Source organism: Scylla paramamosain, chromosome 42, assembly GCF_035594125.1.
Source record: "Scylla paramamosain isolate STU-SP2022 chromosome 42, ASM3559412v1, whole genome shotgun sequence".
In the NCBI taxonomy this organism is placed as follows: Eukaryota; Metazoa; Arthropoda; class Malacostraca; order Decapoda; family Portunidae; genus Scylla; species Scylla paramamosain.
The window spans coordinates 932,330-949,281 of record NC_087192.1 but is presented as its reverse complement, the minus strand read 5'-3'; the positions used below and the strand labels follow the sequence as shown (position 1 = coordinate 949,281).

Genomic DNA, 16,952 nt, shown 5'->3' with positions numbered 1-16,952 from the left:
AGTATCTTCCACCCACAGTAGCTAATCCTAACTTAACTAACCTAACCTAGTTTACCACCCAGGGTAACTAAACCTAACCTAAACTAGACAAAAAAACCTAACTAGTCCCATAGCCAATAACATTATCCTAATCTTCCAGCCAAAATGACTAAAGCTAACCTTACTTGTAACCCCAAGTAACAAAACCTAACCTAACTGACCTATAACTAACTAGCTTTAGAGTAACCAGACTTAACCTAACCTAAAGTAACAAAACTTAACCTAACACACCACAGCAATAACCAAAACTTGTATAACCTATAACCTACTTAGACTAAACTAAAACTAACCTAACCTACCACACAGTAACTAAAATTAGCATACAAAGCCTAACTAAACCTAACCTAACCTAACCTACCTAGACTAAACTAAAACTAACCTAACCAACCACACTGTAACTAAAATTAGCATACAAAGCCTAACTAAACCTAACCTAACCTAACCTAACTTAAGCTAACCTAACCTAACCTAACTTAAGCTAACCTAACCTAACCTAACCTAACTTAAGCTAACCTAACCTAACTTAACTTAAGCTAACCTAACCTAACCTAAGCTAACCTAACCTAACCTAAGCTAACCTAACCTAACCTACCACACAGTAACTAAAATTAGCATACAAAGCCTAACTAAACCTAACCTAACCTAACTAAACCTAACTAAACCTAACCTAACCTAACTTAAGCTAACCTAACCTAACCTAACTAAACCTAACCTAACCTAAGCTAACCTAACCTAACCTAACTAAACCTAACCTAAGCTAACCTAACCTAACTAAAACTAACCTAGCCTGTAATATCGTCAAGAGTAACTAAAACTAAAAGAGAGAGAGAGAGAGAGAGAGAGAGAGAGAGAGAGAGAGAGAGAGAGAGAGAGAGAGAGAGAGAGAGAGAGAGAGAGAGAGTAAAGTGAGTCGGTATCTAAGTAGGTCTCTGTCAGTTTGTCAGTCTGTAAGTATAACAATAACAATGCACACATTTAATTTCATGCCTCTGCCAATATCTTCTCTATTTTTGTATACTCCCATGGTTGCCTGCGTCTGCCTGTGTATGTATCTATCTGTCTGCCTGTCCGTCTGCCTGCTTTATCAATACAGGGCTGGCAATACCGTCTTTAGTTCACCTGCCTACCAGTATCACCATCAGTCTCCCTATCTATACCGTGCTGTGCTTCCCTACTCATCCTAGTGTCTACATGAAGCATGATAATAGTACTCTCTCTCTCTCTCTCTCTCTCTCTCTCTCTCTCTCTCTGCTTAACTGTCTGCCCCTTACTTACGTAGGTTATCAAGTACGTGGGTACTCTGAATGAGCTTATCGTGGAGAGAGAGAGAGAGAGAGAGAGAGAGAGAGAGAGAGAGAGAGAGAGAGAGAGAGAGAGAGAGAGAGAATTCCCCAAGGTCGCTTACACACGTAATAACTATCTTATCAGCAGCAACGTGGGTCCCCAAGTCGGTCTCTCTCTCTAGTCTTGCTTTCCCCCGCATGAACACTACTACTCCCCACCAGCCACGGATACGCTCCCTCCCTCCTTCAGCCAATCAGAACGCGGTAGACACTGCAAGAGGTTACATGATTGGCCAGAATTAAAACCGTATCCTTATTCTTTTTTTTCTTCTTTCTCCTCCTTTTTTTCTTTTTTTCTGTCATGGGAAGTTTCCGAGCACACCCAGCCACAACCAACCCAACGGCGCGAAGTCATCGTACTCTATCAGGAAAGTGTTGTACTAAGTGGCAGCACCTCACAGTGGCTGAAGTATGTTTGTGTATGTGCACGAAGAAGGAAGCTGAATTTAAGGAAGGAGAGAATGAGTATTTCCAGTGGAGAGAGAGAGAGAGAGAGAGAGAGAGAGAGAGAGAGAGAGAGAGAGAGAGAGAGAGAGAGAGAGAGAGAGAGAGAGAGTAAGCAAGATTGTTTTCACTCTCGTAACGACAAAAGTACATACAGTAAAACAATATAGCAAGTAATGAAAGTAAAGGAGAGAGGGAGAGAGGAAGGAAAGAAGGAAGATTTAACTCGTACACTAAATGCGAGGAAAATAAGAAAGTTGAAACAAAAATCACAAAAGGAACAAAAACCAAGATGTATTTTTAGTACCCCCGGAGAAAAAAATAAATAAAGTAGTACCAGAAACGGTAATGCACAAGTTAACACAGCGTAAACGGAAAAAGACAGCAGTATTATCAATGTCTACTTATCCATTTACTTCGCGGGAGGGTGGCAGTGTTGGGGTACAGGCGGATAATACCTATTTTCTAAGAACTATTAGAGAAAGAAAAAGGAGAAAAAACACGGCTATCTACAGTAAACCACACAAATGCCGACCGTAAGATAACGCTCCCTCATAAAGTACGTGGATAAAGAACAATTGTAAGATAGAAAACCATAAATAATTGTATGTAATAATTGTGTTTCTCCGGCCACGCGTTCTCCCTCGCCCTAGCCAAGCTGTGGATGCGGTAATACACTACCCTGCACTCCACGGATAGGCAGTATGATAGTAGTAGTAGTAGTAGTAGTAGTAGTAGTAGTAGATGTTGTTGTTGTTGTTGTTGTTGTTGTTGTTGTTGTTGTTGTTGTTGTTGTTGTTGTTGTTGTTGTTGTTGTTGTTGTTGTAGTAGTAGCAGTAGTAGTAGTAGTAGTAGTAGTATCCTATAAATTGATACCCTGCCTGGCCACGTGGCGCCTCCCTCGGCGTGCCAAGCCAGCCTATCATAACAGTTCTCTTAAAGGGACACACTCGCCCCGTCGCCTACTCAAGGATGATAAAGAGAAGTATTCTATAAAACTTGCATCTGCCCGCTGTCACTCTTATTAAAACTTCAGATCTCTCTCTCTCTCTCTCTCTCTCTCTCCTCTCTCTCTCTCTCTCTCTCTCTCTCTCTCTCTCTCTCTCTCTCTCTCGGCACACCAGTATCAGATGGCGTCAAGGAAGAAAAAAAATGGTAATAAAAAGTAGAAAATATATATATACACAATTAGATGATATGACGTGACTATGTGAGTGTGTGTGTGTGTGTGTGTGTGTGTGTGTGTGTGTGTGTGTGTGTGTGTGTGTGTGTGTGTGTGTGTGTGTGTGTGTGTGTGTGTGTGTGTGTGTAAATTAGAGAAATTAAAGTAAGAACGAAAATAACGTTCAATAAAACTTGCAAATTACTCGTTTACACATCTTTAATCTCTCTCTCTCTCTCTCTCTCTCTCTCTCTCTCTCTCTCTCTCTCTCTCTCTCTCTCTCTCTCTCTCTCTCTCTTGACCAAATTCAGTCACTAATCAGACGAGAAAACTCTCACTCAGTATTTTGTTTTATATTTATCCAGAAACGTGGTGGCGCAGAGAGAGAGAGAGAGAGAGAGAGAGAGAGAGAGAGAGAGAGAGAGAGAGAGAGAGAGAGAGAGAAACGTACACCAATCCCCCGCAACACGTGTCTCCCAGGCCGGTTCCCGCGTAAATTTGTAGAGGTGTTTGCGTCATCGTCCTGCAAGCAGAAGGCGTGGCGGTGCAACACTAAAGGTGACGCTCCAGACCGCTGCACGTCTCTTCCCCGCCCTCCTTACCTCTCTTCTCGGTCCACTCCCGCTCTCCCTCCCTCCCTCCCATCACGCCAACGCTCAGAGAGAGAGAGAGAGAGAGAGAGAGAGAGAGAGAGGGAGAGAGAGAGAGAGAGAGAGAGAGAGAGAGAGAGAGAGAGAGAGAATTTGCACTTTTCCAAGCAATTCTACGGTCCAAACTTGGTCTTAAATAGGGTAAACGAAATGTCACACAGAGAGAGAGAGAGAGAGAGAGAGAGAGAGAGAGAGAGAGAGAGAGAGAGAGAGAGAGAGAGAGAGAGAGAGAGAGAGAGAGAGAGAGAGAGAGAGAGAGAGAGAGAGAGAGGGGGAATTGATTTTAAAAGCCACACCCTTCAAAATACGAGACAAAACAAAAAAAAATGAATAAAAAAGGCAAATGATAAACAAGATATCCATAAAAAAAAATTAAATAAATAAAAAATAAATGAATCAATAAATGAAAAAACATACAAAAAAAACAATATAAATACATCAAATTTACAAGCCAGCAGTATCAATGAGAATAATGATTCACTGCCACTTGACTCCTAACACCACCTCGTCTGGCCTCCACACGTGACAAGAGTAGCTAAATTTGTGCCTTGGGTTGAATGCACACACACGCAAGCTCATCCCCACTTCCTTGCCTGCATGTTTGGGAATCTACTGCTTTGGCTGGCTGGCTGGCGGGCTGGCAATATAGCGGGCAAGCTGACTGGCTAGGCGGTATCTGCTCACCACGTGCTCCCGGCCAGACACACACACACACACACACAGACACACACACACAGAACAGCCCTGCAATATCGATTTTCAGAAGCCTTCCCAACGACAGCTGTTCCTCTAAGCCTGATTTCGAGGTCTACACAATTGTCCTGCCCTACTTAGTTGTCTCTGGACGCCCTCACGTAGCAAACATCCCACTGGTTCGTGTGTATACAAGCTTTTGACTATACGCATGCCCTCTGGGACCGCCAGGAACACAAGCCGGTCTGGAGAAGCATCACACGTGCTCTCTTTACTCTCACTTACTTGGGAGTATGTGAAATCTGCGGCGTGGGCGAGGGAGAGGAAGAGGTTTGGGGGCAGCACGGAGAAAGACGAGGTGAGGGAGAGTACTGATTCACCGCCACAGACTAAAATTACACCGAGTGCCAGGCGAGACAGCGGCTGAGGTGAGAGTGAAGGTACCACCTCCGTGCGCGTCCCCGGCTAGGAACGATCTGACTCGACTTGTCTCCCTCGCTGGCTGAGATGGGGCTGCCGACTGCACACACGCGCTCTCTCTCTCTCTCTCTCTCTCTCTCTCTCTCTCTCTCTCTCTCTCTCTCTCTCTCTCTCTCTCTCTCTCTGACGTGAATGAGGGAGAGCGGCGTGTTGAGTGTAAGTGAAAAGAGAGCGAAGGAAAGTTAGTGGAAGGAATTATGAGAATAGCATGCGAACGAAAGGATGTGGAGGGAGGGATTAGTATTATTAGAGAGAGGTGTTATGAAGGAAAGAAGGACGGACGGAGAGAGGATACGAGGGATAAAAAGCTAGGGTATGAGAATAGACAGTGCCGTATAAACATCAATAAAAAAAAAAAGTAAGAAAAATAAAGGTTATGAGAGAGGGGAGGAAAGAAAACGGTAAAATGCGGATGAGAGAGAGATGTAGAACAAAAGAATGCAAGAAAGTGCCAGATGAAAATGTATACTCTCTCTCTCTCTCTCTCTCTCTCTCTCTCTCTCTCTCTCTCTCTCTCTCTCTCTCTCTCTCTCTCTCTCTCTCTCTCTCTCTCAAGAATGCGCTCAGTGGTCGACTAACACGCTAGAGGGGAGGAGTAGCTCACAAGGTTACGTGGTGCATGACTAGCCGGAACTTAACCCCAGACCGCGAATGCTCAGTAGTAAGCATTCTACCGCGAAGACTTCGGTGTGGGTGAAGGTACTGGTTGATTGGTAATACTTGGGGTACAATAGAATATGAGTGAATTGCTAGTTAGGTGAGATAGTGAAATTAATTAATAGATGTGTTGATGATAGGTAGATGTATGGATAGATAGATAGATGGAGGAATAAAGAAAGAAACAAAAATACGAAAGAACGAACAGAAGGAAAGAAGGACAGAAAGAAGGAAGGATGGGAGGGAAAAAAGAATAAATAAAGAGAAAGGATAGATAAATGCAGATTGATAGATTGATGAATAAATAAATAAAGAGAAAGAAAAAAAAAACAAAGGAAAAAACGAAGGAGGGATAGAAGGAAGAGAAAAAATGAATGAAAGACGAACAGACGGAAGGAGCGAAGGAAAAACAGGAAATAACAAATAAAAAGGAAAAGAAAGGAGAAAGAAAATCAGTAACGAAAGAAAACTTATTATAATGAGTTTATAAGTGAATTCTTTATGTTATCTGATAAGAAGGTAAGAAAAGGCTGACTGATTAACAATATGGCGCCTCAACAAGATCATGTGGCGCCAACAAGGAGGAAAAGAAAAAAAGCAAAAAAATCAGATAAAGGCAGACGAGATAAGCAAGGGCAAGGTAAAGAAAGACGCTCATTCATGTATTTGCTTCACTTTTTTTTTTAATCTAATCTGCAGCTGTAAATAGGATTGTGAACTATGTGTTGCACCAGTAGTGTGATTTACCTGTGGTCTAACTCGTCCCCTCCTGACCAAACATACACACATGCAGTTATTACGAGAGGGCGTGGGTGAAGCAACAGTGTCAGTCTTCAAACACATCCTGCTCATATCACGCATTGAAGCCTCATGGCTCATATTCAGAAACGATTTGCTCTCTCATCACGAGTATTTTCAAAGGCCAAAGAGATAATTAGCCAGGCTTACAAGACTGTTTCTTCTGTCAATAATGTGGAAATCTTGCCAAGCTGTCACTAGAACCGTAAAAACACCATTAAAAATCCATGTAACTTAAGCATTTCGTCTTATCAACTCCTCTCCTCTAATTAACCGACTGTCTTCAGCCTCTCTTATCGCCACAGTGTTATATCTCTTGCTATCTTCTATCGTTGTTTTCACGCTAACTGCTCTTCTGATCTTGCCTCAGAATATGGTTCAATGTCCCCCAGAATGTAGCCTCACTGTGATGACTGCTTGGTGCCCCTGACTGTGCGGCACCTGTTGGTCATGGCCACATTTTGGGGTACGCGCGAGAGAGTGTAGCGAAGGTGAGGTGCTACTTGGCCGCCCGTAAGTTGCTCAAGCGAGAAGTTTAGGCTCCCAACTACGACTTGGTCATAACAGTGTTTAGTTCTTGAAGGGTAACAACTCCAGTGTCATAACTGTGTAGCTCTGGCAAAGGAAATTTAGCCTGGGTATTCTCTGTTTATTCTTTCTTTCTTTCTTTTGAGGGGATAGAAAGTTTTTGAGGCATTGAATAATACTAAGTTTGCTCTGTCTCAATCAAAAATTTTAGAGAGATCAGAAATCAAAGGTTCTTCACAAGTCTTGGCGCATACTACACCACACTTCACCGTACTCTGAAACTCTTCTGCCTCTATCTCGACAACTTCTAACTGGTTATCGGGGAAGTTATTGGATTTTCAAGAGTGTTTTCATGATCCAAGCAACAATTTAACACACTTTTTTTGTAATGTCAATGGAAAGAAAAAAAAACACTCATAAAAGTACGATTTAACTCTTCTCTGGCCTTTGAAAGTACTGCTGATGAAGGAAACAAAGCGTTTAAGAATACGAATCGCTGTACCGTTGACTCGAGAAAGTAATCTTTTGATATTATAATATAACTTAATGGGTTTACCAAGTGGCAACAAAATTATGGCTTACACTCATATTCACTAAACTTCTACCAGGATTTTTTTTTTTTTTCCCTCTCACCTACGTTACACCTACAAGTTTTCGCCACCATGAGTAATTACGCTAGTCTAGATCAGCTGTGGAAGGAGTTTAATTTAAGTGAAATCTTCATGAGTGGTATAGGTAGGTAAGGTGAGGTTGTAGAGTTTACCATCAGAGTGAGTGGAATCAATTAAGTTAGTTCATCATGGTAGGAAATATCTTTCAAAATATCTCCATTGAGGAATCTTCGCTTACGTGAGTGTTATATATATAGAAGCGTTATATTCAGTTTTATGTTAGTTGACTAATAGAAAAGGAATGAAAATTAAAATAAAACAAAAAAAATAAAGTAAATGAATAAAAATATATACATATATTCATGCGCGAATAAACAACAACAATAACAAGAACAACAACAATGATAATATGTAATATGGAGAAAGCGTGTAAAAAAAAATAATGAACTACAAAATTCTTAACCTTTTACAGCTGACTTCTCAAAAAAAAAAAAGAAAAAAAAAATCAGTTGCTGCAAATTTACCTCACAATTTCCAACGGCACCACAAAGAGCAAAAAAAAAATAAATAAATAAATAAATAAATAAATAATCGATAAACGAAAACCTTTTAATACCAATCATTTATTTTTTACTCAATGAAACTGTCTGTAAAGTTACTAAAAAATAAATAAATAAATAGGTAAAGAAAGAAAGAAAAAAAAAGAAAAAGAATAAGATGTCACGCTGTAATTAAGAGACAAGCGGATAAGAATGTCAATGAGAAAGAGTTACCACGCGGCTCTGATTCAAAAGCCTAATAAAACTGAACCACAACACCTATGTATGTAACTCTCACGACGGGCAGCGGATGAGGCGCAGTGCAGGCGTCGAGGCAAAGATTTCCTTACGGCGTATAATAGTTATGATACTCAGCTATTATCACGAGTATTATTGGTACTACTGAGCTATTATTACTATTACTATTATCAAGACTTTTAGAAACTCATCTTATATACATGAGTGAATTGAAGAATGCGAAATTCGATTAATGCTCAAAGAAAATATATAAAACATGTAAAAAAAAAAAAAAAAAAAAAAAACATTAAATGAAAGAAGTGAGCAAAGAAAATAAAATGAACAAATATATAATGAAATAAAATGAAAGACTAATTGAAGGTTAAAAAAAAAAAAAGACGAAAATGAGTCAAATGGATCACATCTACCACGCACGCACACCCGTTAGTCATCACGTGGGGGAGCAAATAGTCATCCAGAAGAGCTATAAATAATGTGTACAAATCTGTCGCTCCCTTCTGTACAACTGGCAGACCTTTAAAGAGACTCACATGTAGCCAGTTTGAGAAGCCATGTGTGTGTAATGTACGTACAAGGGAAAATGCCAAGTTCTTATTTTTTTAATACATCCATATAGTTTCTGATTTTCTTTTCCAGTGGTTACATTATTTTCTTCCAGGAAGTTTCTTACTTCATAAATGTTTTTTCATTGACTGGCTTTATCACATTTTAGAGTAAGCCCAGTGCTTTATTGTGGAAAATATAACAAACATACCGAAAAAAAAAGGTATTTATAAAGAAAACATGGATTACGACAAGAAGAGAAAACATTAGTTAGCTATAACTTTTCTAATTTTCTCTCGTACTAAAAAGAGAACGTTAAAGTTTTAGGAGAAACAAGATTAATAAATAAAAAACATAAAATCTATCTGTAGAAAGAAATTGTGAAACACAATTTACTCTAAGGCAAGTAAGATGGAAAATGATGACGAACGGGACAGGGACAGCCATTGCATAAGGCAAAATACCTAATTATAATTTTTGAATACCTTTTTAATTATACCAAAAGAAACAGCAAGGATGAAAAAATCACCAATTCTTAATAAACGCCCTCCTCCTCTCTTCCTCAGGTGATAAAAAGTGATACTCATTGACGAATGAATATGAAAAGGACAAGTTTGCTGCCAGCGGTACTGTTGTAGGGGCAAAATATTAACAATGGTGCCAAATAAGTGTTTTCTCCACCTAAATCCAATTTTTTCCGAATGTATTAGGGATAAATATTATACGGGAGGCATATTAACTAGACAACCATATAAACTAATAAAAATCAAGCAATCAATGAATAGGTAATAGTAAGATGACAAGCAGGTTCGGCCAAGCAGTCTGGAGGTAAGGTATAACCACACTTGGCAAGTTGGCAACACTGTCCAGACTCTGGATGTAAACATTGCCGCGGTGGTCTCCTAACTCGCCTCGCCTCGCACGTGCCTAGCATTTGCCTCCCAGCGCCTCATAGCCTTCCTGTAATTCTTCACCACCACTCGCCACCACAGTAGAGATGGACGACGATGTGGGACAACAGGTGGGGATTGTGGAAATAATTACTTTGTCGTCTAATTATGACGCTTTTTCAAGTCATGATCCACATAGTGAAGGGATCAGCATTGAACTTGGTGAACTGAATGAATCAAACCTAATCTGACCCAGCTCTCAAATGAAAACGCTAATGTTATTACAATACTGTCTAAACCTTCCCTAACACAACTAGTACTAACAACTTTTCCACTGCAGTGAATTGAATGAATGAACCTAACACCAATGCTATTTCAATATTATTCTGAACTTCCCCATTACAACCAGTACCAATAACTATTCTGCTGAAATGAAGTGAATGAATTTAAACCCAACCTAATCCAGCCCTCGGATGAAAGCACTAAGGTTTAGTATTATCCTAAACCTTCCCCATCACTACCACTATCAACAACTTTTTACCGCAATGAAATAAATGTATCTAAACCTAACCTAAACTAACCTGACCCCTGGGTGGAAATGCTAATATTTTAATATCTCTGTGCAGGTGCAGCGGAAAAATGATGAGTTCCCGCCTGGCATGGCCCCCAAGATGCTGTCCCTGCTGAAGAGCGTGACCACACTGAAGCAGGACCTCAAGTCCCTGCTGGCCCAACCCTACCACGAGGCATTCAGCAAGGTGCAGAAGGAGTGTTCTGGCTAACCTTGTGTAGTTTAATAATAATAGTAACTTTCATGTGCTCTGGCTAACCCTTGTGTAGTCTGGTAACACTAACTCTTGGGTGCTCTGGCTAACTCTTGTGCTGCCTGGTACGCAAACACTCTCATAATAAACTCAATAAACTCTCGTAGCCTCCCAAATGCTGTATACACCATCCTAACTGCCACCTTCAAACACCACTTGACCGTGACTCTTCTAACTTTTATAAACTATTAACTGTCTTGTAGTTCTCTTCTAGAAAATGCACACTTTCCTAACTGGCACTCACTTTCTCTTAACTGGCATATTTAGTCATGTTTCTCACACAAACAATTTCTGGTATTTAATAAGAAGTACACCTATGTCATTGCAGCAAATTGTACTAATTTCATTGGCTAGTTTCTTTCATTTTGAATATTTTTAACCCCATATATATGCATCATGAATTTATTATAGAGTCACCTGTGATTTTAAAAATTTTGCCACTTTCTGGTGGATGCTATTGTAGAGAGTGGCACACACAACTGTCTGACATTATGTCGTCAGCTGTCTTCTTGAGAAAGGTGGTGTGTGTGTCTGTACATGAGTTTGGCAACTTCTATGTGCTGTCATGAAATAGGTCACACTTACTGGACTTTTTGAGTGGAGACAATGCCATGGGCCATTTAGAAAAATGCTTGATTAATTTAGCCATCCATAGTGCTTTGTTTCATCAGAGAAGGAAGCAGCAGGCTGAACTTGAATCAATCTCGAGAAGTTGTCTGTGTGTTAGTTGTTCTTTCTATTACTTTGTGAGTATTGCCTGATATGGAAATACTCAAGATTCCCAGACTTTTTTTATGTGGAGACGGTGTTCCATCAGTTTGCAAATATTCACCCAACACTGCACTCCTTGATGTCAGCCAAGAGTAGGTAATGAATGTTTTGGTACTCCTTGTGATTTTCTTCAGTAGGTTAATGGCAAGTGAGGATGAGTACTAGCTTCCAAACATTGCAGTTGGCTATGGGTAAGAAGGTTATAGTAAACACTAATCTGGGAGAAATTAAAGTTCCTCTACTGTGGCCACCGCTTTTCTGCCTTCGTAATAATATATCTATGATGTAAGTCAAGATGTGTTGTGTAATTTGGTTGATATAAACCAAAAAAGTCAAGGTGAGTAGTTCATCTCCAGTTTTATGGTTAAAATGAAGATAATCATCAGACCAGACTCCTCTTTTGTGCTGCCACACATTTGTCATGCGTGGGAGTGCTGTGAATAATTTTCATTAATTCCTGATATTTGTGCCTCATGGGCACTCACAGTTATGCAAAATTTGTTCTTAGATTAACAGAAATAACCACATTTACATTTTCCTGAAGAAATTAAGTATCGGTGCAATATTGTGGATACAGATATTTGATCATTTTTTTTACTATTACACACATCTTGTTTCCTTCAGAAATTTCTTTAATGTGCTGTGTTTAAGCACATTGAAAAAGGTTTTCTTCAGTTAAAATACAGCAGATGTAGCAATGTAGCCAATAACATAAGAATCTTTGATAAATATGAAAATATGAAATCTGAACTTTTGGTTCTTAATCCCAAATGAGTATTTACTGTACAACATTCAGTAATTGCATACAGTAGCAATAATGCCTGAGCTACAAAATACTTGAACATATTACATACATCCTCTTCTTCAGTCAGCACACATATGTAGATGACAGTGGACAGCCTGTCCATGTCAGTAATACGTAAAGAAAGCAGTGTTTTGCTGAGGGATTTTCAGTTATGGCATAGAGATTCCATAGTTGCATCAAAATGAAACTAATAGCATTGTACTTACCAGTGATGTTCTTCTGTCTCCCTCTACCCTGTCCTGATTCATGACTCACACACTGCAGTTCTGTAAGGACATCGCTGCTGGTAGCACACTGTTGGTCATTGTATTAAACTTTTGATTTAATGCCACAAAAATCTTAGACTCACAAAGGAATACAATAGTATATTAATGCATGACCATGTAAAAGACAACTTGGTAATGACTACAGTTAATTATATTATTAAATAAGTATATTCCTTTTTATTGCAGCTTTCTCCTCTTGAACGAGCTAAAGTTGGGATGATGGAAATCTACACTATAAATTCCTTATTTTGGGGTAAGTGTTCCATGGAATATTTATGTGCTCCAAAATACAACAACTTTATGAAGTGTCCTAGTTATCAAGCAGATCTATTATTTTCACACACACACCACACACCACGCACACACACACACACACACACACACACACACACACACACACACACACACACACACACACACACAGCAAAAGTAAAGGAGTGAAAATATTTTGATCTCTTCAGCATTATTACTTAGCTTGATACATGAGCCAAGAAGGGTAGTGGGATGTCCGCTGGACAGAACACAAAACAACAGGCAGCAGTTCCTGTCTTTTCACCTCAAAGAGCTGACTGTATTAACTACTCACCTGAATCCAGCCAAGCAGCATCAGCACCTGGAGTGTCGTCACTGCCTCAATGCTCTACTCAGTCACAGCGGTCAACAGTCTGCTTGCCCGTTGTTTCACTTGATTTGTGCCATGGAAGGGATGGAGAGGAAATGAGTTTTATTAAATATCATTCCAGTGTTGAGTGAGGGTCTTGATAGGGCTGCTTGGTGGTGATGATAGTGGAGGGCCATAACTGTCTTCATCTGTGGAGGGCAGCATATGTATAGCATTTATGTATTATTTTTTGCCTATTTTAATCTGTCATTATGTTATGTGTACAACTTGCATTTCTTCATTGCTTTCATTTTTTTCCATTGTAATCTGTCTGAATGACTTAATATAAGATCAAGTGCAAGTGTGTCATGTTTAAAATGGAAAGAGCTTTATTTATTTATCTTTATTTTCAACATCCAACATTCCTTTTCCTTTTATTCATTGATTTATTGTGTTTACTTTCAAGCCTTTAAGAAGAATTTCACCCTTGCATATAAACCAAATAAAATCTGAACTCCCATTTGCATACAGAGTACATACAAATCATTTTCCAACCATTCAGTACATTTTGTTTTCCATCTTTACCACTGACCCTTCCTTTTTGCATCTGCTTGACCTCTCTATCTCACCTCCATGCAGTGCTGATGAAGGCTAGTGGAGAGGAGATGGATGAGACACTGCGGGACGACTACAAGGTGGAGATGGGGCGGCTCAGGGACACTCAGGGGCGACTGGCGGAAGTGGAGGCACGGGCGCAGCGGCCGGCCACAGACACAAGGGCGGCAGCCAGGTTCATCCGGCAGGGGCTGGGCATCACCACCAAGGAGGAAGGTGGGGGTTGGAAGGTGTTCAGGTTGTTACTGTACTTTTTGTCATAATTTCTTGGTGTTACTTAAAGGAGCATATTGGAAATGTGAAGCTTAAGTGTTACCATCATCACCACTACTAATGCTATGACCACTACCTCACTGCACATGGTATCAATTGCACAGTTATTTTGCCTCCTGAGGACACACAAACTTGGTGACGCCCTTACTCACAGATCATCAACTCACATGTATTACTATTACAGGTTTATAGCAAATTGAATTTATATCCCAACCAAAATACCAATTTGCTTGAAAGACACTTTATTACATACATACGATTAATCCATTATCTTATCAGTGGATAATGTTAGACCTCTTTATTTAGGTATAACATTTTTACAACACAATTTTTTTTTCTTGGTACTTTACACACACACACACACAGACACACACACACATGAAATACTGCTCTTCATCCACCATCTCCACCTTGCATTGCATGCACCACCACTCTCATGGCCACATCTTCACCACTGACCAACACATATCACTTCATTTGGCTAGTGGCTTACCCTTCCTGTTGTATTCACTCCACCAGTGTGTGCCCACATGCTCACCCACCCTTTCTTTTCTGGTCCTTGCAGTGACAGACACGGCAGAGGAACCTTCATAGCTACTGTGTGCCAGGAGACAAGCATACAGGCGTGAGGAGATTATAAGGACACATTCATTGGTGTAAGAAGAGGAAAGGGAGAGATGAATAGTGAATGGGAGACAAACTAGTGTGTGTGTGTGTGTGTGTTTTTTTTTTTTTTTATGAAGTATTATTTTATAAAAAGTTGAAACTATTGTGTGGTGTATATTTTTACCCATTGAAGGAGAGTAAAGTTAAGGTTTACTGCATTTCAAGTTATGTTTAGTGACACTTGATAACACACATGCTGCTTCAAGAATTTATTCAGAGCTTGTCTTGTATTTTCGTTATGTATTTATTTACTGTTTTCTTACTTATTAATATTTGTTAATTTTTATTTATTCATTTATATATGTGTAAAAATACAAAATCCGGATAAGAATAGAAAAGTAAAGCCACTAATATCTCTACTGATACTCTTCTGACAACCACAGAGACAACAAAGCCACAAACAATAAAATTGTCATTTAATAAAATCCTGAGACGAGTAACAGAGCTTCCAGACCTTAATGGAGTGTTGTGAATGCTAAAAATAAATAAAATAATAATATTAATAATAGTAATAATAATAATAAAAATATTGTAATAATAATAATAATAATAATAATAAATAATAATAATACAATAGATAAGTGAATACAGTAGTGATTTTTTAACAAAAGTAAAAAAAGAAAAGGAGCAGTGTTGTATGTATAAATTCAACTCTTGTCTCATATCAATGGGTAAGGAGGGCCTGCACGCAGGAAAGTCACACACACACACTGCTCATGTGCAAACAGTCTCGCCTCGTTATTGGTGCGAAAAGTCTCGCCTTGTGAATGGCCGCCACCTTCTCATTAGCCAACCTAGCGTAACCTTACCCTACCTAATGTAACCTAAACTAACCTAGCCGATATAATGTGTTATAATAGGTAAGAGACCATAGACAGTAATTTGGTACAGAGTAGTTAGGTTAAGGTTAGGTTAGCTGATGAGGTGGTGGTGGTCAATCACGTGGCTAGACTGCTTGCACATGCGCAGTGTGCGAGGACTCCTGTGAGCAGGTCCTCCCAATGGCTGTGGGCCAGCACATGAGGCCAACGTCACATCCTCTGCGGTGGCAATTTCCACACACACACACAATTAATGGCAAGATAGCGTATTTGAGAGTTCCGAAGTGTACATTACATATGAATGTCTACTAGAAATATCAAGGATGGATAATGGATTTGGTGTTCAAGTTGTAAACCATATTCCTCTCTATTCAGCGTTATTGGGCTAGTCTTTCCTGTTCTTGTGTTGGCCGCGTGTCTTTATCCTTGGGTGACATTAGGACAACCAGTGCTACTTTGGTATGTGATCTACGTGTCATGAAGCTACTTTGGTATGCGCTCTACACTTTATATTGATGTATAACAAGAAAAGTTATACTTTTTTTCCCTTTCATTATCGAGAGACAAGGAAAACACTTGTCTTGGTTTCAAGAGGATGTCTAGTTAGTCTGAAGCATGAGTGGAATGTCTAGTTAGTCTGAAGCATGAGTGGAATGTCCAGCAAAGCTCAATACTTTTTTCTAACATCGTATAATTTCGGGAGATGAAGTACATACTTTCCCACATCAATGTGAAATGCTGTTACATATTTCTTAATTTCCATAATTCATTTGAAAGACGCACTGAGAACCTTTTCATTGGCGCTGTAATGTAATTGTAAAAATACTCGTAATTTAGTTATTGCCTCTGCCTCTAAGTATGCTTCACTGCTTCTTTGTTGCATAACTATTGATGCGTTTAGTGCTGCACTTCATTAATGTTTGCTGGCCAGTCTGTCTCCAGCTCTTCTCTCCTGTTCACTGCTTACCTCTCAGCCTCAATGAAGCCCTAATGGGAAGACTCCTCTGCTGTGTATTCTACCGACTCCTCCTTTCTTTAGACATCTTCTCCCACGTCTGTCTTGGATCCCCATACTGGCGTGTGATGAGGAAAGACTATCATTGTCTATTTCTTGCTCTTCTAGCTGATGTTCGTTCGATTCACCGATGAAATTAGTAAACTTGTTTCAAATTTGCTTCATTTTAATTTTTTAATAATGTATAAGAAATTTCATTATTTTCTAAAACGAATGTTTATATAAAATTGTAATTATTTTTAAAGATAAATATATGTATTTGTAGAATGTTTTATTTAGGCCATAATAAATAAATGAAACATGTAGACCGTGTACCAAAGTAGAATTTGACTTGTAGATCACGTTGGCTATGTAGATCGCATACCAAAGCAGCACCGGACAGCCTCTGCTAAACACGAAGTTACTGGCTGGTTGTTGCAGTGTTGGTGGCAGATGACTGGTGCAAAGTGGTAGACAAGAACTAGAAACTGTACTTCATGATTTGACCTACGGTTTTGGGCTAACAATAAATTTGTTAAGCTGCGCCACACACTCGCCTCTTCCCTCAGCACCTTCCGCCAATTACAGTGTCGTCTTTTCTAAATCAATTTACTCATACACATTTCTTTACGACACGCATAGGTTTCTCGTCTCTAGGAAGTAAAGTTACCAAATAACTAA

At 39.5% G+C, this 16,952-nt stretch overlaps 1 protein-coding gene and 1 long non-coding RNA gene across 2 annotated transcripts in view; one reads left to right on the top strand and one right to left on the bottom strand.

Annotated features, from left to right (window-relative positions):
- The first annotated feature begins 9,602 nt into the window (after window positions 1–9,602).
- Window positions 9,603–16,820, top strand: LOC135093215 (nuclear nucleic acid-binding protein C1D-like). The gene is made up of 5 exons (XM_063992203.1): window positions 9,603–9,766; window positions 10,262–10,393; window positions 12,488–12,554; window positions 13,542–13,733; window positions 14,356–16,820. The coding sequence occupies exons 1-5, from the start codon at window positions 9,743–9,745 to the stop codon at window positions 14,382–14,384; spliced, it is 444 nt and encodes a 147-aa protein (XP_063848273.1). The 5' UTR covers window positions 9,603–9,742; the 3' UTR covers window positions 14,385–16,820.
- Window positions 12,972–16,952, bottom strand: part of LOC135093216 (uncharacterized) — a 53,070-nt gene continuing 49,089 nt past the window's right edge. The window contains exons 3-4 of the long non-coding RNA XR_010263259.1: window positions 13,532–13,708; window positions 12,972–13,111 (exon numbers count right to left, since the gene is read on the bottom strand). This is a non-coding gene — a long non-coding RNA (uncharacterized LOC135093216). The remainder of the gene's footprint in view (window positions 13,112–13,531; window positions 13,709–16,952) is intronic.

Excerpts from the sequence above, each read along its gene's own strand:
- LOC135093215 (XM_063992203.1), top strand. The coding sequence starts at position 9,743 with ATGGACGACGATGTGGGACAACAG. Across the intron at positions 9,767-10,261 it reads ACGACGATGTGGGACAACAG|GTGCAGCGGAAAAATGATGA; the intron begins GTGGGGATTGTG and ends ATCTCTGTGCAG. Across the intron at positions 13,734-14,355 it reads CATCACCACCAAGGAGGAAG|TGACAGACACGGCAGAGGAA; the intron begins GTGGGGGTTGGA and ends TGGTCCTTGCAG.